The sequence below is a fragment of the Pseudonaja textilis genome, chromosome 1, assembly GCF_049901715.1.
Source record: "Pseudonaja textilis isolate UNSWEBS1 chromosome 1, rPseTex1.2, whole genome shotgun sequence".
Taxonomy (NCBI): Eukaryota; Metazoa; Chordata; class Lepidosauria; order Squamata; family Elapidae; genus Pseudonaja; species Pseudonaja textilis.
The window spans coordinates 51,777,894-51,801,105 of NC_141990.1; the positions used below are offsets into that span (position 1 = coordinate 51,777,894).

Sequence of the window (23,212 nt, forward strand, 5' to 3'; positions counted from 1 at the left end):
GCCAAGAATGTAATAAGGGTTAACGGAGAGGCAGTTTCTGAAAGCAACACCAGAATGTTTCCTTCCTGCCTTCCTTACAGGATTAGGCCAATAATTTCTTCTAACAACCGGTTCTCCGAACTGCTTAGAATGTTAACAACCAGTTCTAGCGAATAGGTGCGAACTCCACCCCTGGTCACAGGTGACTGTGAATTATGTATGCAAAAGTTGGCTTCATTTAGATTAATGATGGTATGTTGCTTCTAATAGATCTTTTGAGGGTTTTTTTAAGCTTGGCTTGAGGCTCATGATTTAATTAGGGCTATCTCTGGAACCCTGACACATATTCTGTAGTTGGTCCATATTTATTATGGCAAAGTTGCCATCTACTTGCTGGCTATCAATTTTAGTACTCCAGTGCTATAATTCTGATACTGATAAGAAAGCATTTACTGCAAATTCTTCCTTTCTGAAGAAAATTTCTCTACTTCTCTAAAATTCCCAGAGATTCATATAGTCTCAGCAGTACTGAAATTCAGAAAAGCCACAGAAACATAGCTATTCCATCAGGTATTGGGGGCTGAAATATCATCATATACTTCTTTGTACTAATAAAGTATCTGTTTAAATCTGATCTGTGTTCCCTAAAATGTAAGTATAATATAGGTGCAATCATATTCTATAATTGATGTTGTTGTTTTAATTTTATTATTTTAATTATTGTTACTGTTTTAACTTGATTTATGCATATTGGGTATCTACAGCTCTCACAATATAACAGTGGGAATAATTAGTAAAGTAATAAACTGTATCTCAATCGTGATCAAAAGCTTCAGGAGTTTTCCAAACAGAATACTACCATAATAAGAAATATATACATATACATATATATGTTTTCTTAAGTTTTCGCAGGTACTTACCTGTATAGTATTCAGCTTTGTTCGGGTATTTTCCCACGTCATTATAGTTGTGCTTTTAAAGTTGTAGCAACGTTTCAGATGAACACAATACAGAAGCCTGATGATGGCAGATGAGATTCTGCCGAAACGTTGCTACAACTTTAAAAGCACAACTATAATGACGTGGGAAAATACCTGAACAAAGCTGAATACCCCCCCCACATATAGATATAGATATATAGATATATAGATATAGATAGATCTTTGGTTATTTGGGTTTTCTCCCACGTAAAATTGGAAATATCTAGGCGACGTTTTGATGAAGTCTCATTCATCATCTTCAGGCTTGTGTCTTCGGCTTTGTGCGTTTTGTTGTGGAGATATCCTGGATCTTGTGCTGTAATCAATTGCTGTAAACAAACGACCCAGGAGATTACAGCACAAGATCCATGCTATCTCCACAACAAAACTCACAAGGCCATCACACAGCCCATTATACCAACATCAACTCCATCAACCAATCAAGAGGCAGCAGCGCAGCCAACCAGCCCAGCACACCAGCCCCTCCCGCAGTATTTATAGAGAGACAGCAGCTCCGATCACACACTGCTTGCACTGGCACGAAGCTGAAAGCACCAGCCTGAGAATGGCGAGTAGGACCTCACCGAAACATCACCAAGATAGTCTATATCTTACACGGGAAAAGACCCAAACACACTTAGACCTACAAATATAAATTATATATATATAAAATACATCTTTGGATACATCTTTAAATATTTACTATTTCATTACTTTTAGGTCACTCAGTCAGCAGTAACAAAGTTGAACAAAGAACTAGTAACAGTGGATGGATTTGTTGAACATTTGCTATATCTTCAGGAAATTTCCTCACAACTACCAAATATAAAGGTTGAATATCACTACCTTTCTGAGCTCCACTTCATTGCAAATGATTATAACATCTTTCTCCCACACCAGCAGCTTGCTCTCTATCAAACTGTTGTGCGAACACTCCAGAATCTTCAATCAACTATCCTTATATGTGAAAAAATGAAGGATGATTATGTTATAAAGTTTAATGAAAGCTTGGGAGAATTTATGGATAATTTACAAGTTGAAATGAAAGAATACAAAAGCAAGGTAATAGGATAATAACAAATATATTTGCATCTGATTCATAGTAGCAAGGTAAAAAAATCTCAAAGCAAAATACATACAATTACTGTTATTTTATTTGTTTGTTTATTAAATTATTTTCTGTCCATCTTGCTGTGAGGCTAAATCTGGATAGCTTACAACAATAAAATGGAAAAATGATAAAAATGTAGAAATAACAATAGTAAAGGAATAAAACGGTAAAAATAAATAGTGGAAGTACCATAATATGACATTAAAAAGATGAGCAAAGGGAGAGCAGGAAATGCAGGGGTGGGATGGGTCAGTTAGTTAGTCTAGCAGCCACCTCCAGTAATATACTCCCCTATTGGATCCCCAGGCCAACTGGCAGAGCCAGGTCTTCAGGTCCTTGCAGAAAAATAGGAGTGTGGAGGCAAATTTCACCTTAGCGGGCAGGATGTTCCAAAGGTCTGGCACTATAGCAGAAAAGACTGTTCTCCTGGATACCATGAATTGGAATTCCATGACCAATGGGGTCCTCAGCAGGCCTCTCTGCTGGCATGAGTAAAGCATATTTATCTTAGCGAGACAAGATCGACTTGTTCATTCCACAGGCCCCAAAGACTGCTGGTGCTGCCACTCCTTGTACCAGTTGAAGTTCTGAATGCGTTTCAAGGAGACCCTCATGTAAAATGCATTACAGTATTCCAGATGAAAGATTATTAAGGTTTGAGTAACTGAGTACATGGACTCCTGATCCAAGAAAGGCTGCAGCTGGTGTACTAACTAATGCTAAGCAAAGACTCTCTTAGACATGGCTGCCACCTGATCTTCGAGCAGAAGTTGTGAGTCCAAGAGAATTCCTAAGTTGCAAAATAGTTCTGAACATGATAAAGATGTCAAAGTCATGCATCTTGAAGCTCCATGCACCCAAAGTCACTCAGTCTTTCCAGGGCTCAGTCATAGCTCACTGCCCTTCATCCAGGTTCCTACAGCCTCTAAATACCTGAGAGAGTTGTGAAAGCATAGAAGGATTTTATCTTCTATTCCCCACCAATTAGTCAGAACTGAAAAAGCTTCTTGTATGAGAAGTGAAACTTTTCAAGGGGAAAAAAATCAAGACCATTTAGTTACCTTTTGAAAAGCACCTTTGGGACAACCATGTCCTGGATGACTGGGAATATCCATAGGCATAGAATATTGGTGATATTTTGACCCCTGGTGATGGATGATCTCACCCAGTGGCTTCATGTACAAATTAAACAGGAGTAGAAAGAGTATCGAACCCTATGGTACACCATATGAGAGTGGCTAGAGAATGATTATCAACACCGATTGGGAACTACCTTGGAGGAAAGGAGCTAATTTAGCACAGAACTGTGCTCTCAGCCCTGAGTTCCATAACCGGCCCAAAGAATACCAAGTTCAATGGTATTGAAGACTTCTGTGATGTCAAGGAGAGCCAAGATGGTTGAACTACCTCCATCTCACTCTTGTCAGATTTTGTCATGACCTCAGTGTTTTTTCTTTTTAATGTCATTTAGAAATTATTTCTATTTCAGGTTTACACAGAATGGAAATGCTGATGTTAATTTGATCTAGGCTTAGAAATAACACTCATTGAGATCAACTTCAGTACAATAAGCAAAAACTGACTCTGATTCATACTTTTTAACAATAATGAAAAAAAGGTTCCTGCTTCTTTTCTCATGTACATGTCAATTGTTCTTCTATTATTCTTCCACATTACTCCCACGATCTTTCCTTTTCTGCCTTGAGCCCTATAGCACATGCAGTAGTAATTATGTGTGAAAGGCAGAAGAGTAGGAGAATTTAATCTTCTACCCTCTACTGTCTACTTTTGCTAATTGGGAAATTGAAGGCATTCCACTTTGGGGGTGATAATTTTTTCAAATCCGTTGTCTTTATTTTAGTGTTTACAATGGTAATAATAGCAGCCCTTTTCTATGTAGTAGCACTATTATAAAATTAAAGCAGCAATCACTAAACTATGGGCTTTGTGAAATCCTGTCATGCCCAATTATGCAAAAAAGTATAGCAATCCTTCTCTGAAAAGAAAAAGAGAGAATGTATGTTGTACTAAGGGAGGATATAGGCAACTTTGTTCAATGTAATGGACCAATTTACTTTTAAAAAATATTTTCCTTAATTTTGCCAAACTATAATTATTTCTTTGTTATTAATTGTTATTCATGTTGTTGTTTAGGTGAGAAATCCTGTCCTTCTCCTCAGTGAAACCCTGCCTAAGACAGCTAAAGAAATGATTGAAAATCTTATTGAAGAAGCAGGAATTATCAGTGAGAAAATTTTAAATTATGCAAATTACCAGCACGTGCTTGATGGTGCCATTGGTGACATGAAATCATTGTCTGTGGAAAAACTGTCTCATAGAAGTCAGGCTGGAGATTCTCAGAGAGTGAATGCTGAACTCTCAGAAATTGAAGGTGAACTACAGTTACGTAAATTGTTATGGGACTCACATGAAGATTGGGCAAAACTTATCTTTAAGTGGAAACATACAATCTTTTGGAATCTTGATGTAGATGTAATTCAAAGTGAAGTTAACAGATTCATGCAGAGAATTCATATTCTTGAAAAAGGTAAAATGTTTATAATTGCAATAATTATGAATTAATCGAAACAAAATAATTTATGAATTAAAATTATTTTGAAATTAAGTAATAACCAATGTTGTTTTAGCCAAATGGCAAAACATTACTAAAGGAAGACTATCTTTTCTGTTTTTAATTGTGAGATTATTTTGATTTGATGCATTGAAAACAAAATGTTATTTATATAAAGATCATACAAGTGTTTTGCAAATCCCCCCCACCTTTTCATTGATTTATTGTATAAAAATACTTTTTAAACTTTGAAGATGAACAATTTTGTGTTAAAACTTTTTACCTGCATGTTTGGATTATAGTTATGTGCAGTTTTAGTAAATTTTCATATGCTAGCTATTATAATTAATTGTGATAACTAAGATGATAATTGACTGTAGTGAAAATCATTAATATAAAGCCAACAATGGATTGGTTTCACAGCGGGTTAGAAAGATAGGAAAGAAAAATTGGAGCATAGCCATATGTGCACATTAGATTTCAGGAGAACTAGTTTCAATAAGTTTGGAGATGTATTAGGCAGGACCCTGCGAATAGAAATTAACAAACAGAACACAGAAGAGTTGGAAGCATGTCAAAAATTAGATACTGAAAGTACGGTTAGGCAACATACTTCAGCTTCAACCATAACAACACAAGAGCACACAATAGATACAAACTCAAGGTTAACCGCACCAAACTTGATTGCAGGAAATACAACTTCAGCAACAGAATGTCAGCAATGTCTGGAATACTCTACCTGATTCTGTGGTTTCTTCCCCAAACCCCAAAAACTTTAACCTTAGACTGTCTACTATTGACCTCACCCTTTTCCTAAGAGGTCTGTAGGGGGCGTGCATAAGCGCACCAACGTGCCTACCGTCCCTGTCCTATTGTTTCTTTTTTTTTTCTTATATGTACCCATTTCATGTATTCATAACTATGTACTGTATATACTTATACCTATTATCTTGAAGCGATTGACAACTCAAATAAATAAATAACATCAGTCAAATACACAGTGAATCTTATGTGAGAAATGGGTGGGGAGTGGGGAACAGACTGTCACCTAGACAACAATATCAAGAGTATCAGTGGTTTCAATTGTTACATATATTTAGCTGGGAGAAAATGAGACTATAAAGAGACTATTCCTTTCCTCAGCAATATCTTGTAGAAAATTGGCAGAATTGATGAGAATTGTTCTAGAAAATTGGTCAAGAAATAATGGGTTCAAATTACAAGTAAATTTGATTGCATATCAGAGCCACCTCATAAATTGGTGGATTTTCTGTTTTTGGAAATTCATAAACAGAGTCTGGATGGTCTTCTTTTGGTCATGTTGCACTAATGGATTCCTGCACTGAGCAACGACTTAAACAGAGTGGTTGATTTCCAAGGTTTCTTCCAAATCTGACATTCTGTGAATTTGAAGAAGTCTGTCAAAAATTCAAAACAATCTTATGTAAAGAAAGATCAACAAAAGCTCAGATTTCAAACATTATGAAAAGTGTTCTGATGTAACTTTTTCATATTTGAAGGCTTGCCAGAAAATACTATTTTACCCATTATGAAGAAATCATTGTTGGATTTTAAGGAATCCTTGCCTATAATCATATCTTTACGGAATCCTAGTCTTCAACGGAGGCATTGGGAAACAATACAGAATATTGTTGGAGAGGCAATTTCTTGGGATAAAAGACTTACTCTGGAGAAGATCCTGGAACTCAATGTAATTTTATAATTTGTAATTTAGAAATGCCACTTCTAAAAGCATATGTATATTTTTGTTATTTGGTTCATATCTATTTGCTGAATATGCATCTTAATTATTTGTATAATTTGTTTTGTTTACTAGCATGCATTAATAAATCTTTTATTTATTTTTTTAGATGTTTCAATATAGAAAAGATATTAATGAAATATCCATAAGAGCTTCCAAAGAAACAACTCTTGAAGTAATGTTTAAAAATATCATTAGCCTTTGGCAGAAAACTGATTTCCACTTATGTCCCTATAACACTGAAACATCTAGTATTTGTATTATTTCATCTGTGGAAGATATAACTACTCTGTTAGAAGAATCTCTGATGACAATCTCAACCATTAAAAGTTCTTGTTTTGTTGAACCAATTAAGGTAATATTTCTATGAGGATGTTGTGAAATATTGAAATGCTCAATTATTACAAATAGCTGGTTTCCATTTGGAATATCTAAGAAAAATCAGAAATAACTTATTTTTTAAAATCAGTATAGTTTAAAATTTCCTGCTTTGCCTCTACAATAGTGGCTAATGAATATTTTAAATTATCAAATTTAAAATATAAAAAAATATGTCCCACTTCCCCATTTCTACTTAAAGAGAAAATTGTTTGCCTGCCTCAGATGCTTATTTTCTGGGTTGTTTTTTTTTATGGTAGAATCTTGTTCATGCTTGGGATCATAAGTTAAATCTCATTTCCTGTACTCTGGAGGAATGGTTAACTTGTCAGAGACACTGGATTTATCTGGAGCCAATCTTTCAGGCTCCAGAAATAAAAAGGTATGCTTAAGTGCTTTGGTAATTAAATTTTAATGTAACCCAAATAAAATACAAATTGAATAAATATTAAAATATTAAACATTAGCTGTAGATCAGAAGTTTTCATTTCTGTGCTGCAAAAAGTCCACATATGTGTTGCATCAATGAGTCACAAATAAATGACAAGAAATGTTGCACAGCCAGAACTCTTCTTCAATGACATCACCAGGGATGGACTGCTCCATGGGACATCATGGGAGTTCCGGAAGTCCCTATGAGATGTGTGACTGCTCAAGTTCGCATTTTCTCAGTGTGTTATGAGATGAAAAAACTTAAAAGCCACTGCTGCATTTGTTGTGCTGTAGTCAATGCTTTGGAATGCAATAAATTACATTACTAGTGTTTCTTCATTTAATATAATTTATACAGCTGTTCATTTCCCCCCAAAATTCCTGGTGATGTGTAAAGATTAAAATAAAAGGAATAATAATATAATTTATAAAACAATATAACAAAATACCCCCAAGAAGGCATAAACTAATTTGCATTTTTGTTAAATGCTGTTTTCATTAGTAGTCATATAAAATAATTTCATGAAAATAAGTTGAACATATTACACTGTGTACTTGACAGATGAAAAGATGTTTACTATACTAACAATGTGCAAATCATTTTGAATTCAAAGCAGTTCTGTTTGAAATAGGCTATTTGGACCTTATTGGAATAGTGTAAAATTCAGGTGAAGTTGGAATATCCAATTTTGACCTTGAAATAGCTGTTTTGAATTCAAAATAGTTTTAACACTGTTAATATGTGCCAGTATATATTTCTGTAATAATGATTCTGACTTTTAAAAAATGCATTTAAACAGTACTTAAATGAACAGTGTTATTATACATAAACTACCTCTAGTATCATTTATTTCTTATATCTCTAACTTGGCCAATAATTAATGCTTTCTGGAGAAATTAGGGAGTTACTTTAAACATTAAAATAATTAAAATATAAAAATAATACAAGCAATCTCAAATGGTGGTAATGAATATTTTTGTGGAAGTGGGGTCATGCTTACTCTTGCTTTTGCTGAACTACCTGTACTGGACCAAATCATGCATAGAATCCAGGTGATGAGTCCCTCCTTCAATGCCCTTTGAACATACAGCAATAAGTTCTTGCAAAATCCACTTTTGAGCACCATCCAAGGCAAATCAGAAAAGATCAAAGGACCCTTACCAAATATGACTTTCCCCTTTTTCCAGAACAGCTTTTCCTAAGGAATATCCCATTCAGTCCTGGTGCTCAGGATCTATGCCTGAGCATTGTGCTGCTGCTACTTCTTGCAGGAAGAGTATGCATGTGCACATGTTTCTGCATATATGGAAAAGTGTTATGCACAAAGCACAGACACTTGTTTATCACTTAGCTTTACTTCTAGATCAGGAATTCCAGAATATTTTTAAATGAGAAGGTTGTATGGACTGAAAAGTTTGAAAATTCTGTTGTAATGTAATTACCCATGCTAGATATTGTTCAATTACTTTCACAGATAATTTTGTATTTTTATTTCAAATGTGATATTGCATGCATGTTATTATTGCTGTTTTTTCTTTCTAATTTACCTGTGGAAAAGTAGCATAAAAATGTTGCTTTTTTTGTCTAAGCATATGGTTTAATATATTAACACATTTTTTTCTAAATCTAAATTTGGAGGATTAGATTTTTTACTATGTGTGTATGTGTATGTATCATATCCATATTCATATACATATACATATGATTTAATAACAGACAACTTCCAGAAGAAGCCAGTCTCTTCTCTGTAGTTGATAACAAATGGAAAGAAATCATGAACTTTGCAGCAGAGACTCCAAATGTTCTTGCGGCAACTACAAGTGGAATTTTTGAAATACTGCAGAGCAACAATGCATCACTAGAAAAAATACAGAAGGCTCTTGAGGTAAGTCAAAGAAACTCTAATATCTGGCAAGGAATCAACATGGACCACAATGAATAACATTTTGTAAACAGGAAAAGGCAAGAAGCATAGACTAGCTTCTGCACCCCATACATAGCATTCTGTTGTAGGAACTATAGTTTTATTCTTCTTGCAAAGAGAAATGAGTAGGAACTGGGACTGGCAGACTGTGGGCTCTTTTTCTTAGATCATGCCCATAGACAAATTTATTATAGACACACAAACCTGTCAGTCTGCCTGTCTCTTTAGTGTTGGCCATTGCTTTCAGAGTAAAATACAAATACAAATAAGAGCACAACACTGTAAATAATGCAGCTGATATAATTGTTAACTAAACAATTAAATATTAAATGTCTGCCAGAAGAATTAATTAGTTTAACTTAAATAAGCTTCTGATTATATTTTATCTTGAAATCATAATTCCAAGTTGCATTTGAGAAAAGAAGAATGGCATTATGAGCGACGGTGGCACAGTGGTTAGAGTGCAGTACTGCAGGCTACTTCTGCTGACTGCTGGCTGACTGCAATTTGGCAGTTCGAATTTCACCAGCTCAACGTTGACTTAGCCTTCCATCCTTCAAAAGTGGGTAAAATGAGGACCCAGATTGATGGGGGCAATATGCTGACTCTGTAAACCACTTAGGGCTGTAAAGCACTATAAAGCGGTATATAAGTCTAAGTCCTATTGCTATTATAAAATTCAGATATCTGTGAAATTCAAAGAAACATTAGACTTTAATTCATACATTCATAAAAATTATATGGGGGGGGGGAGATAGCCAGAATGGAGGAACCGGAGAGAGAGAGAGACGAAGCAGAAGATCCGAGTTCCAGTGTGCGGGTTGTGGCGGAAACCACCCGAGATCTGAGTGTCAATTCCTGGATGCCACATGCCAGCATTGTGAGAAACGGGGGCACATCGCAAGAGTATGCTGAAACAAAAAGAGCTGTAGTTCAAGGGGACAAGGCAGTACCCACCCCCAGAAACAAAGAAAGGATAACTGGGAACTGTTGGAACTGTGAAGAAAAAAGTCAACGGAAAGGTGAAAAGGAAGAAATGCACCAAACTATCACAAATGGGACAGCCAGAACAACAAACACTAAGAAGGTTCGAATCAACATCCTGATTGAAGGCGAGCTGTGCAAGATGGAAGTAGACTCCGGTTCGTATTTATCAATGGTGTCATGGAACACAATAAAAAGCTTAATTCCCGATATACAACGCAGAGAACTTGAGAAGCAAAGCCTGATCATCAAGGACTACCAGGGTAACAAAATACCGGTAGTAGGGCTAGGACACTTCAAAGTAAATTTTAAAAGGCACACCAAGATCCTGCCATTAACCATCGTTGACAGAGATCGCCCCAGCCTGCTCGGGTTGGAATGGTTCTAACCGCTCGGGATTGAGGTGACAGGAATAAACAACACCACCATGACTGACTGGGGAAAAGACCTGATGGAAGAATTCCATGATGTGTTTGACGGGACTTTAGGCAAGTACCGTGGGACCCCTATATCATTTAACTTAAACCCGAACGTAGCTCCAGTTAGACTCAAAGCCAGACGGGTACCATTTGCACTAAGACCTAAAATTGATGAACAACTAAATAAACTAATCGCTCAGGGGGTTCTAGAGCCAACTGACCACGCCAGATGGAAGGCCCCAATTGTGACCCCTATAAAACCTGACGGGTCCGTGCGCATCTCTGGTGACTATAAGGCCACCCTGAACCACGCATTGCAAGAGAGCACATACCCCGTTCCAGTAGTCCAACACCTGTTGCATTCATTGGGAAGAGGCAGTATTTTTGCAAAACTCGACCTCACGCAGGCATATCAACAATTACCCGTTGATCCTGAAACAGCCGAGGCATAAACCATCGTTACACACAGAGGAGCATTTAAATGCAATAGATTACAATTCGGCGTAAGCGTGGCCCCTGGCGTTTTCCAGAGCCTAATGGAACGCCTTCTATAAGGTCTAAAAGGGGTGGTGCCCTATTTCGATGATGTATTAATATCTGCTGAAAACAAAAAACAACTAAAAGACCGTTTAAGGGCAGTTCTGACAAAATTTAGAGAAGCAGGACCCAAGGTCAAAAAAGAAAAGTGCCAACTTGCCACAAACCAGGTTGAGTTCCTGGGATACCTTATTGATAAAGCAGGAATCCACCCCACACAAAAAAAATACGAGCGATTAAGGAAGCCCCCAGTCCCAAAAACAAAACAGATTTACAGGCTTTTTTGGGTCTCATTAATTTTTATCACGTCTTTCTGCCACAGAAGGCAACAGTAGCAGAACCACTGCATAGACTTCTCGATAAAAAAAGCCAACTGGAAATGGGGCTACCAAGAAGAAACAGCATTCAAAAAAATTAAGGATCTAATCACATCGAAATCAGTATTGATTCAATACAGCAACACGCTACCTCTTACTGTCACCTGCGATGCTTCGCCTTTCGGAATAGGTGCAATACTCAGCCACACACTACCAGACGGCAGAGAAGCACCAATTGCCTTTTATTCCAAGATGTTATCCAAAACAGAAAGAAACTACAGCCAACTAGACAGGGAAGCTTTGGCAGCCATCTCGGGAGTGAAACGTTTCCACGAATACTTATACGGTAGGACATTTTCTTTGATTACCGACCACAAACCATTATTGGGAATCCTAGCCGGAGACAGGGCAACCCCCAATATCCTGTCCCCAAGAATGACTAGATGGTCAGAATTTCTAGCAGCTTACAGTTACAAACTCATTTATTGCCCGGGGGAAGCCATACCCCATGCAGATGCCTTAAGCTGTGCACCACTATCAGGGCACGACAATCCAGCTCCCACCACACAGACACTACAAATTGAAACGATGCCAAATTGGCCAATCACCACATCAGACATTGCCAGGAAAACGGCTAAAGATGCACTGATGAGCCGGATATTGAACTGGGTGGGATGGGGTTGGCCGGAAAACATGAAAACCGAGACATTTAAACCATTTAAAAACCGGCAAACTGAATTATCGCTGGAAAAAGGGTGCATTTTGTGGGGAGACAGGGTGGTAGTTCCAAAAAAGTTACAAGAAAAGGTGCTAACCATGCTACATGAAGGACACCCCGGCATAGTAAAAATGAAGTCCCTGGCCAGAAGCTATGTTTGGTGGCCAGGAATAGATAAAGATATTGAAGCCTGGGTTAAAACATGTAACAAATGCCAATCTTGCAGGCCCACCCACCCCCTCAGCACCAGTCCTCGAATGGGAGACACCCCGAGGCCCCTGGTCAAGAATCCATATGGATTTCGCCAGCCCCACAAAAGGTTATACTTACCTAATCGTCGTGGATGCCTGTTCAAACTGGTTGGAAGTCATCATCATGAGTTCAACAACCACAGAAGCCGTCACCAAACAACTAAAAAACCTTTTCGCCACCCACTATCTATCAGATGTAGTAGTACTGGACAATGGGCCACAGTTTACAGCCTTGGCTTTTGAACAGTTTCTTGTGGAACATGGAATACAACATGCTTTGACAGCGCCAGCTCATCCGGCGGCGAACGGTAGAGTGGAACGCATGGTTTGTTTTACGAAAGAAGCATTGGAAAGGCTTGACGGAAGTGATATGCAAGAAAAACTCAACACCATGTTCACCATCCAACATATAACACCATGCACAACTACGAACAAGAGCCCAGCTGAACTTTTGATGGGAAGAAAATTGCGATCTTATTTGGATAGACTGCACCCTACCTACAACCCAGAAAAGCCACCAGACTCGTCCAGTAAGTACTGCTCTTTCTTACCAGGCGATTTAGTCTACACAAAAAATCTTACCGGAGAACCATTGTGGTTACTGGCAACCATTACTCAAATCACTGGCCCTCGTTCTTACCGTTTAGAAACCACCGATGGCAGATCGTGGAAATGACACATCGATCAGCTACGGTCCTGACACATCGAACGAGATACCGAAGTTCCCAGAAACGCAGAACAAACATTTTTCCAAACACCCCCAGACAATAATGAAAAATCCAGAGGGGGGGGGGACATATTAATAAAGAAAATAAAAATCACTTACCTTTAGAAGACTTCGAGAAACAAGAGGAGTTGAAGGAGCCTCAGGGGAGAAGCACCCAGGTCGACTCGACCTGCCCACACACACAACGAGGAGACCACGCTGCCCATCCAGCAAGCCCAGACCGCAGAGTAAGACCAACAAACCCAAGACACGACCGAAGCGGCATGGTTGAGGCACCCTTCCAGGAGATTCCAGAGGGAAGAGAGGAATGGACAGCTGGCCTGTCCGAACCAGTGGAGACCAACACAGGGACTGAACTGTGCAGGTCAACAAGGACTCACAAGAGCCCCGCCTACCTGCACGAGTACGTTACGTTGGAACGAACCAAGAGGGGAGGGGTGTAGTGTATTTAAATAGAGACTTCTAGGGCGATGTTCCTATTGGTTAACAGAAGCAACGATACGATTGGTTAGTAACGTTAGTACCTGATTGGCCGCCAGTAGCAGTGGGAAGTTTAACTAAATGTCATTGGTTGCAAGCTGCTATAAAAAGGGCTACTGCGGTTCGACTGCAGTTGAAGTTACTGTTATTATTAAAGAGCTGAATTCAACTCCGGTCTGCGAGTCTCTTTACTGGCGACAGAACAGATAGTGATTATAAACAGGCAAGTAGATGGAAATGGATTTGAGGATTTTGGAAAATAAAGAGACTTTAGAAAAAATGGAAAGGGGGTTAAAAGAAATATGGAGACAGTAATATAGATGTAACATGGGATGCAATGAAAGCACTAGTGAGAAGTTTAGGGATAAAATACTGTTATAATATAAAAAAAATAAAAAGATAAATATATTAAATAGTTGGAGGAAAAAATTAGGGAACTAGAGAGTAAATATATAGAAAGCAGAAATAGGATTATGTTAGAACTATCAGCTAAAAGAAAAGAAATTGCAAAATATTGAGACAGAACAGGTTTGAAGAAATCTAATATATTTAAACAGGGAGTTTTATGAAAATAGTAATAAAAATTCTAGAATGTTGGCTAGAGCCACACAAGTTAAAAAGGCAAAAAGCCTGATTGGAGTAATACAGAAAGATAAGGGGGAAAGATGTAACATGATGAGAGAAAAGTTGTTGATATTTCAGAAGTTCTTTGAAAAGTTATATAAAGGAAATGACATAAATATGAATGAAAGTCAGGCATATATAGAAAATAATTTAAATTGTAAAATTCAAGAATACGATAAAGAAATAATGGAATCATAAATAGAAGAAAAGGAAATAGTGGAAGTTATTAACAAATCGAAAATAAGTAAGGCACCAGGGTTAGAAGGACTAGGTGTAGAATATTATAACATTTTAAAGGACTATTGGTGCCGAATATGAAGATAATGTTTAATAAAATAATGGAAGGGAAAAATATTCCAAGTTCCTGGAAGCAATCCTTGATAATATTGATAGTGAAACCAGGTAAAGATCATACAAACCCAAGATCATATAGACCAATATGCCCGATTAATCAGGATGCTAAGATTTTTACAGCAATATTGGCAGATAGATTGAATATATTTATAAAAAATTATATTAAAAATGACCAGTGTGGATTTATAAGAGGCCGACAAATGTCAGATGTAGTAAGAAGAGTATTAAACATAGGTTATTATATAAAGAATCAAAAATTGAAGGCAGGTGTATTAGCATTAGATGTATTTAAGGCTTCTGATTGTATGGAATGGCCAACATTGAAGATATTAATAGAAAAGTTAGGTTTTGGAAAAACATTTAGAAAAGTGATAAATCAATTATATTCAAAGAATAAAGTGAGAATAGTTATAAATGATGGTGTTTCAGAGACAATAACCTTAAGCCGAGGAACGAGACAAGATTACCCTTTATCTCCAGTATTATTTGCATTATTGATGGAGGTTTTGGCAAATGCAATTAGGGAAGATTCATTGATTGAAGTAATTGGTGTACAGAAGAAAACTAAAATAAATTTATTTGCAGATGATACATCATTAACATTTCAAAATCCCGTAGTTATCATAGAGAGGATATACTTACAGCTGAATGAATTTGGAAAATATAGCAGATTACAAATAAATTGGGAAAAAATCAGAAATGATGTTATATAACCATAGTAAAGAAGAAATGGATGTATTGAAAGGAAAATATAAATTAAAAATAGTAGATAGTATTATGAAAAGTTACAGAAAGATATAAAAGATCAAATAGTAAAATTATCATGCTTTGGAAGAATTGCAATGGTAAAAATGAAAGTTTTACCAAAAATTAATTTTTTGCTTTGGATGATCCCAATTAAATTTTCTGTTCAAGAATTAAAACAAATACAGAAATTGCTGGAGGTGCATTGTAATGGAGGCAAGAGAGCAAGAATAAGTAAAGCATTATGGTATGAACCATTAAAAAAGGGTGGACTGGGTCTTCCAAATGTTAGAAATTATTGGATATCAATAATCAATTAAAGGTGATCCCAGATATTACAGCAGTAACTAGAGATTTCATATGGAGGGATATAGAATTGAAAGAATTAAGAGAAATAGGTGATCCGATAGAAACTTATTGGTTTAAAATGGATATTAAAAAAATTGCTAGGAGGATTCAAAATCCCTTTTTAAAACATTTGATAGAATTATGGAATAAATGGAGATACCGGTTAATGCCAGGAATTTCTCCTTTAACACCAGTGGTGGAAATGGAGAAATTCCCTAAGATTGAATTGAAAGAATGGATTAGTATATTAAAAGAAAATCAGATATATAAAAGGGAAGACTGAAAGAACAAGATAAAGAATATAACACAGTTAAAGAATGTTTTATCAGATATTAAATTGGTTGAATTTGATACAATTAGAAAAATGGATAAAAGTGGAAGAAGGATGTCAGAATATAGACAGTTAACAAAATTTGAAATGATTATAAAAGAATGTGATATGAATAAAGAATATAGAGGTAAAGGAAGAATTGGGAAAATATATAGAATATTAACTGAATTAGAAGAGCAGGCAAAAGGTTTAAAATTAATTTGGGAATCAGATTTAGGAGAAATAAATGATAATGATTGGAAAAATATTTGGAATAGAAGAGTATATAAGAATATGTCAGAGTTAAGGAAAATGGATATAAAGTGATATGGAGGTGGTACCTAACACCACATAAATTAAATCAAATAGATGGTAAATATACAAATATTTGTTGGAGGTGCAAGAAAGAGGGTGGAACATATAAACATATGTAATGGGAATGTGATAGTGCACAAAAAATATGGGACATGGTGTTTAGAGAAGTTAATGCACTTTTGAATCTAAATTTAGATATGTCACCGAGAATTGCACTGGTGGAAAAACGGGATATAAATGAAACAGAAAAGGAATTGATTGTAAATTTGATAATGGCTGCTAGATTAGTGATGGCTAAATATTGGGAACAAAATTGGGATATTCAAAGAAATGAGTGGTATAATGAAATTGCAACAAATGATAAATTAACAATAGAAATTAAATTTAAAAAAGAATGGTTAAAGCAAACAATTTTAATGAAATATGAGGGGATTTTATAAAAAGTGTTGGTGGAAGGCAAAGGGAATAAACCTACTCAAGAATATATGTCCTTTTGGAAGGGATAAGGGCACAATTGGAATATATAGTGAATCTGTTAATTGTTATAGAAGGAGAATTATAAGAAAAAAAATGGTCTCCAGGGGTGGGGTGCACTGTAATATTTGTATTTTTTTTCCTTTTTTTTCTTTTTTTTGTATTTAGATGTATATGTATTATGTCTGTATTATTTGTATTTAAAATAAAAATATTAATTAAAAAAATAAAAATTATATTCTGGATTTCACAAATTTTAGATTTCTAAAGTACTTCAGTGTTTCCAAATTAAATAATAACCCCATTCTGATGAAAAACAGTTTATATGAAAAGTTCTAGTTTATTGCATTAAACAAAGATTGTTAGTGGGTGAGGATGACATGTACTGGAGATACATGTTTTATATTGGTATTGTGTGTAAAAAATGTATCTTCAATATGAGCAGTGGTGTGCTGGAACTGGCTCATAATAGCTTTTGAGAGCCAATTGTTAAATTCATACCTGACATTTTGTGAATTGTTTGAGAGTATAGTTATACGGTTAGTTGAACTACAATGGCTGACATGCTAACTAGCTGTTTGATGGTAGTGGTATGGTGTGTCTGTCCACAATGCTCCTGAACAGCTGGTTGTTAAATATTTGCCAGCATACTACTGAGCATATGACATCTTGTCCCACTAACCTTATCTAGAAAAATTACATAGCTGCACTGTCTTTTTTGAACTAAATATTGCACTTAAGTTGTTCTGATAAAACTGAAGACAGTGAAAAACAAGCTCATTATAGTTTCTAATTTTATTTCACTTTATTATTTTTAATATTAAAAATCTACTTTTTAATTTTCCATCAGGAGTATCTTGAAGTTAAACGTATGATTTTCCCAAGATTTTATTTTCTCAGCAATGCAGAACTCCTTGAAATAGTAGCTGAAAGTAAAAATCCTGATGTTGTACAGGTAATGTTCATTATCAGATATATAAAATGACTTTTGTCAGTTTAGCCATTTTAATGCAATCATGTATTTTTAAATATCTTATTCAAATTACTAATTTTATTGTCTTTCTAACATTTTAACTTGTGAACAAATAATTTTTATCATTACTTTCTAATTCATCCATCAAATAAATAATATTTGCCTCATATCTGTGATACAGCCTCATCTTATGAAATGTTTTTCAAACGTGAGGAAGTTATATATACGACCGCAACATCAGACACCTCCAGTGATTTTAATGATCAGATCTGCTGAAGGAGAGATTCTTCTAATACCAAAGTACAGTATGCTATTTCTTTAAATTTATCAAATATAAGTCAAATTCAATAAGGAAAAGTTTTCACAGTCATGCAAGCATTTTTTTTCAATTTTACAGTATATTTTTGATTCCAAGAAAAAGAATTAATAAAATGCCAGAGTTACAATAACATGTAAAGAAGAGTATAGTATACAATATTAAATTCATTATTAATGAGTGATATGGATAGGAACTATTTAAGTTCAATTAAATAACAAACTTCTATGTATATATTGTAAGCCATCTAAAGACTCATGCATATGAAGGCCAATAGCAAAAGAACCAGCAACTTTGATTTCACATTGTTGTGAACAGTTAATAACAGTTAATTTAATTTATATACCACCCAACTCTTAGCAACGCTGGGCAATTTACAATTGTTAAAACATTTAAAAACAAAGCATATAAAAAAGCACAAAATGAAAGAATAATGATGGAGGGGACAAACAAACCAGGGGAAACAGAAAGGGGCATCTACTCCAAAGACCTGAGCGAATAACCTGATTTTTAAGGCATTTTCAGATCTTTAAGGCCCTTTGAAATACCAATAGGGTGGGACTTCTTTAAATTTTGCAGGGGAATCTCATTCCAAAGGGACAATAACCTTTTAAAAATGAAGTAGGTAGAAAAGGGTACTATGTAAAGCAGGGGTGTCAAACTCGATTTCATTGAAGGCTGCATCAGGATTGTTTTCGATCTCGGGGGCCAGGATAGGCATGGCCAGGGTGGGCATGGCCAGCTTGACATCACTCATGTCGGGGGCGCCTGTGGTGGCCTGAGCACTCTACCAGCAAAAACAGACTCCCGATCTCCATTTTCAGCCGCAACAACCTCCTGCAGCCTCCTGCCAGTGAAAACAGAGCTCGAGTGGGCTGTGTCTCCCTCCAGGCCCCATTTTTTTCCACGACAGAGCTCTGTTTTTACTGGCAGAGGGCTGCAGGAGGCCATCATGGCAGAAAATGTCCATTTTCATTGACAGAGAGAGTCAGACATGCCTCCATTCAAAACCCAAGAAAGAAATCCCCCAATTCCATGTTTGTAGATAAAAGGTACTTTCACTGAGTAAAAGTAAAAGATTTTTGTAGTCAACGCAGAGATGATAAGAACCATATTTTTTTTCACAGAATAACACCAGGGCAGCCATTCGTGGCCTAGCGGTTAGGTTTTTATCAATAAAAGTTCGCAATTCTTCTAGCTCTCATGGGGTCATAGAGTAGAGCTTTGGCTTAGGGAGGGAGGATCTGTCTGCTGCAGTCTGTGGAGTGATGAGGTAGGAGCACATCTGAAGCCCTTTCGCTGAATGCCTCCCTGAGGTCCCAATATTCCTTTGGGATTTTCTCCTCCCCAGCTATGTGTTCACTTGCCACTGATGCCAACTCTCTTATGGTCTTGGCTATAACTGAGGGACTTCCCCCCCTGCGGCTGGATGGGACCAATGCACAACAATCCCTTCCTCCAGTTTACATGACGATTTCATTTCCAGAGCCAGGGCAATCCAAGTAGGAGGGGACGCTCCACCCCAGGGGCCACAATAAAACACAAAGTCTCTCAGTGGTCCCCTATCCACATTTCCACTAGCTCCATCACAAAGTGACCCGGGCCACCCCCAGCTACTGATCCATCCAACTGGCAAAATGCTATGGGCACTTTCAATGTCCTTAGTCTCAGCCCTAGTTTCTCTACCACTGCTAATTACGCACCTTGTACACCCAGAGTCCAAAAGGGCTAACATCTTCCCTTGGGTGCCAGATGAAGGCACCCTTAACTCCACTGGGATGGTCATGGGGCCCACTTGTCAACTTACCAGCAGGTCAGAGTTGGTTTTGCTCTCCCCTGGAGTGGTCGAGTTCCCAACTCCTGTTCCAGAGGAGCGAACTCAAGGACTTCCATGCCGACTTCTGGTTTGCAGGGCTTCGGCAGCAGGCAGGAATCCACGATCGTGCATGGTTTCTGCCTGGGCTCGCTGCTGGAGCGCCCCAAGTCAGCTGGCTTTGGGGCTAAGCCACCCCGTAGAGGTGGTGAAGAAGGGGGAGATCGCCAGAAGGGTCGAGGAGAGCCGCATCTCTCCTCTTCAGCTGGTCAAACTCCCTTTCCCGAAGGCGGTAGGAGCGGTGGTCAGAAATGGCCACCTCAAAGAAGCACTCAACCGGAAAAGAAAGTTCAGGAGGAAGATAAGAAGTGAAAGTTTTGGCTGACCGGGTTAAAAAGCAACAACTAAGGTACCCTGGAATTTAAATTTTATAAACGATAACATCGCTCCCAAAGAAGAGTTGGAAGCAGCGAATGAAAGTGAAAAGGGAAGGTTTTTTTTTTCCTTCTCTCTCCTTCCATTGACAATGAAGAGAACTGAATAAGAAATCGGAAAAATCCGCTTTGGCACTAATAGGCAATTAAGCTGGAAATATAATTAAATGCCAAAGGGACAGTAAAGATTTCTGAACACTAAAAAATTTTTTCTCTATAAGCAGGAAGGGAGAGGAAAAGAAATAAGGGCAGGATCTGGAGGGAGGAGACTGCCTAGACTTTAAAAGAATCTAAAGTAAAATCTCAATAAGACTTCTAAAAGATACTTTTTAACTGGAACTTTGTAACTAAATAGTAACCCCAGGAAGAGAAAGTGAAAAAAGAAGAAGTGTAAAAAGAAACAGCTTGTGTGTATTTGGATTCTTGGTGACTTTTGGACTTTTGGATATTATATATGAATGACTAAAAACAATTGGGTGGTGGTTTAAATTTTTTAACAATGGCATCACTTCTGGATGAACTGAAAATGGAATTTAAAAAATATAAAGAAGAGTCACAAGAAGGGAAGGGCTCTTTTGGCTCCGTTTTTCAATTCTTAGAAATGGCGATCTGTACCTACGAGAAACTACAAGAAAAGACTGTGCAACAAGAAGATGGGGACAAAGAAGAAGCCATTTTTAATGAACAAGTAATTCTATCTGGGGAAGAAAGGGAAAAGGGGGGAAAGAGAATGGAGAATTTAAGACTTAAAAAAACACCCCAAAAAGGGAAAAATAATTTGAAAAGGGGATATAATGTTGGAAAGCAACAGAAAAGGGAATACAGAAGAGGGAAATGGAGGTGGAGAGACAGGGGGGTAAAAAGGGGAGAGAGAAGAAGAGAGGGAAAAAGGAAAGGAAGAGAAGTTACAAAGGTTTGGAGCAAGATGTAAAGAAACGACCTATTCAGAGATAATGGGTGAAAATTTAACTGAAAAAGGGATTCTGTAAAGATACATAAGATTGTATTGTTATATTTGTAATAGAAACAATGTTAGAAAATTGGAAACAACATGTGATTAAAAAGAGGGATAAAATACTTAGTGTAACTTAGTGAAATTTTTGTGAATAAAATAAATGAAATAAAATAAATGAGAAAACTGAATTAGGAAAGAACGGGAACATTTTAATTACTCAATGTTTTATTAAAATATAAGTGAAGAGTGGGGGAATTAACTATGGAAAGTTTATAAGTGTTCCCATAGAAGTATGATACCTATTTGAAAAGTAATGTGTAAAATGATAAGATTTAAATGAATATTAATATTAATGATAAAATTGAATTGGAATGGATTGTTGTTTTAATTATATTATATATTTATAATTTTTTCTTTTTTCAAAATACAGTGTGTAGCTTTAGCATGTACCAAGCAGAATCTGAATGGAAATTATGTATTATATTAAGTGTTATATTTTAGGGGAAAGATGTAAAGGCAATCAGTGCCTATAAATCCCAATCAGTGATTACAGGAGAAATTTTGTTTAATGAGAAAAGATAGTAGACAGTTGAAACAGGACAGACAAAGAATATAAGTATAATGATCTGAATTGAGATGAAATAAATAAAATAAAATTAAGAAAGTGAAAAAAGGGGAGAAGCTATAGAGAAAATGTAGAATAGTAATAAGATATGGAATGGAATATAAAAATGAGCATGAATTTGAATTTGTCTGTACGAAGAGATGTAACCCGGGATTATGCTGCTTTCAAAAAAGATGTTTTATGTTTTGTTTGTTTACGTTTGTTCTTAAAAATCAATAAAATTTTCAAAAAAATAAATAAAAAAGACTTCCATGCCCTTCAGGGCTGTTTCAAGATGTTTGGCTGGCAGCTTTTCGACCTTCTTCCCTCCAGCGGGTGTTGGTTTTAATCCAGTTTTGCAAGACAATCAGCAGCTCGATGCCCCTCCTTCCCATATCTGAAACAAGCCGTGGACCTTGATTTTGCAGCTGATCTGTTTCTAGTAGCTCTAGGGGCCTCTCTCAGGGTAGAAGGTGGAGACTTCTTCCAGTTTTGGCCCCCACGGTGCCAGTTTCTGGCCAGATCAATCTCCACATCAGCTGCCAACAAATACCAGTGCTGAAGGTCTCGAGGAGCCCCTTGGGAGATACAGCTTTACATCTCATTGAGCCCATCTGTCGGGCTCTACATCTTACCAGCGTCCTGAAGCCCGACATTACAGCTGTGCCTTGGAGCTGGGAATCTCTGATAGCTGTGAATCCCTGATCTGCACTTCAAGTCCAGCATTGCAACTTGGCAGGCAGCCGATCCAGACCAGCAAAGAAGGGAGGGAGGGTTGTGGGTGACATTTCACAGCCTCAGAAGTCAACTTTGGAATGTAGGAGGGCTGTGTAGCCTTGGAACTCAGATAATACAGATGGATGTCTTTTTGCAATGTTTGGCTTTAACACTGTTTGGCTTTAACACAGTGCTGGGCTTGTGAAGCGAAGTGATCATTGTTATTTAGGATAATAATAGGAGATAGGTTGAAGGGAGGAACATAATATTAGCTTAGGCGTGGTGTAATTAGGCACAGGGTGGTGGCGTGGATAATTAGGTAATGGGCAGTTTAGGGTGGGGCAGAGGTAATTGGACAGGGATGGATAAAACAATGTTGGGAGTTAACTTTTCGATGCTGACTTTACACGGACATTCGTTGTTACAGCTCTTAGCCACGATTGGGAACACAGCAATAAACTCTTCAATTTCAACTCTACAAGTGTGAGTAACATGGTTTATTGATTGAAGTCTCCAGTTCTTGGCAGAGATTGACACCATCTTTGTAGAGCCTCTTGGGACCACCCACACATATGGCATGCCAACTCACAAAACTCCTGGGTATATACAGCCACCGACCTTCACCCCTAGTTTATGGTTTTCATCCTGATCCTTGCCTT

At 36.9% G+C, this 23,212-nt stretch overlaps 1 protein-coding gene across 1 annotated transcript in view; it reads left to right on the top strand.

Annotated features, from left to right (window-relative positions):
- The window catches only part of DNAH14 (dynein axonemal heavy chain 14), a 244,663-nt gene that overhangs the window by 44,280 nt on the left and 177,171 nt on the right, over positions 1-23,212 (top strand). The window contains 8 exon segments of the mRNA XM_087929036.1: positions 1,680-2,021; positions 4,225-4,618; positions 6,163-6,353; positions 6,514-6,759; positions 7,043-7,164; positions 8,932-9,100; positions 17,592-17,696; positions 17,896-18,014. Coding sequence (XP_087785162.1) covers positions 1,680-2,021; positions 4,225-4,618; positions 6,163-6,353; positions 6,514-6,759; positions 7,043-7,164; positions 8,932-9,100; positions 17,592-17,696; positions 17,896-18,014 — 1,688 coding nt within the window.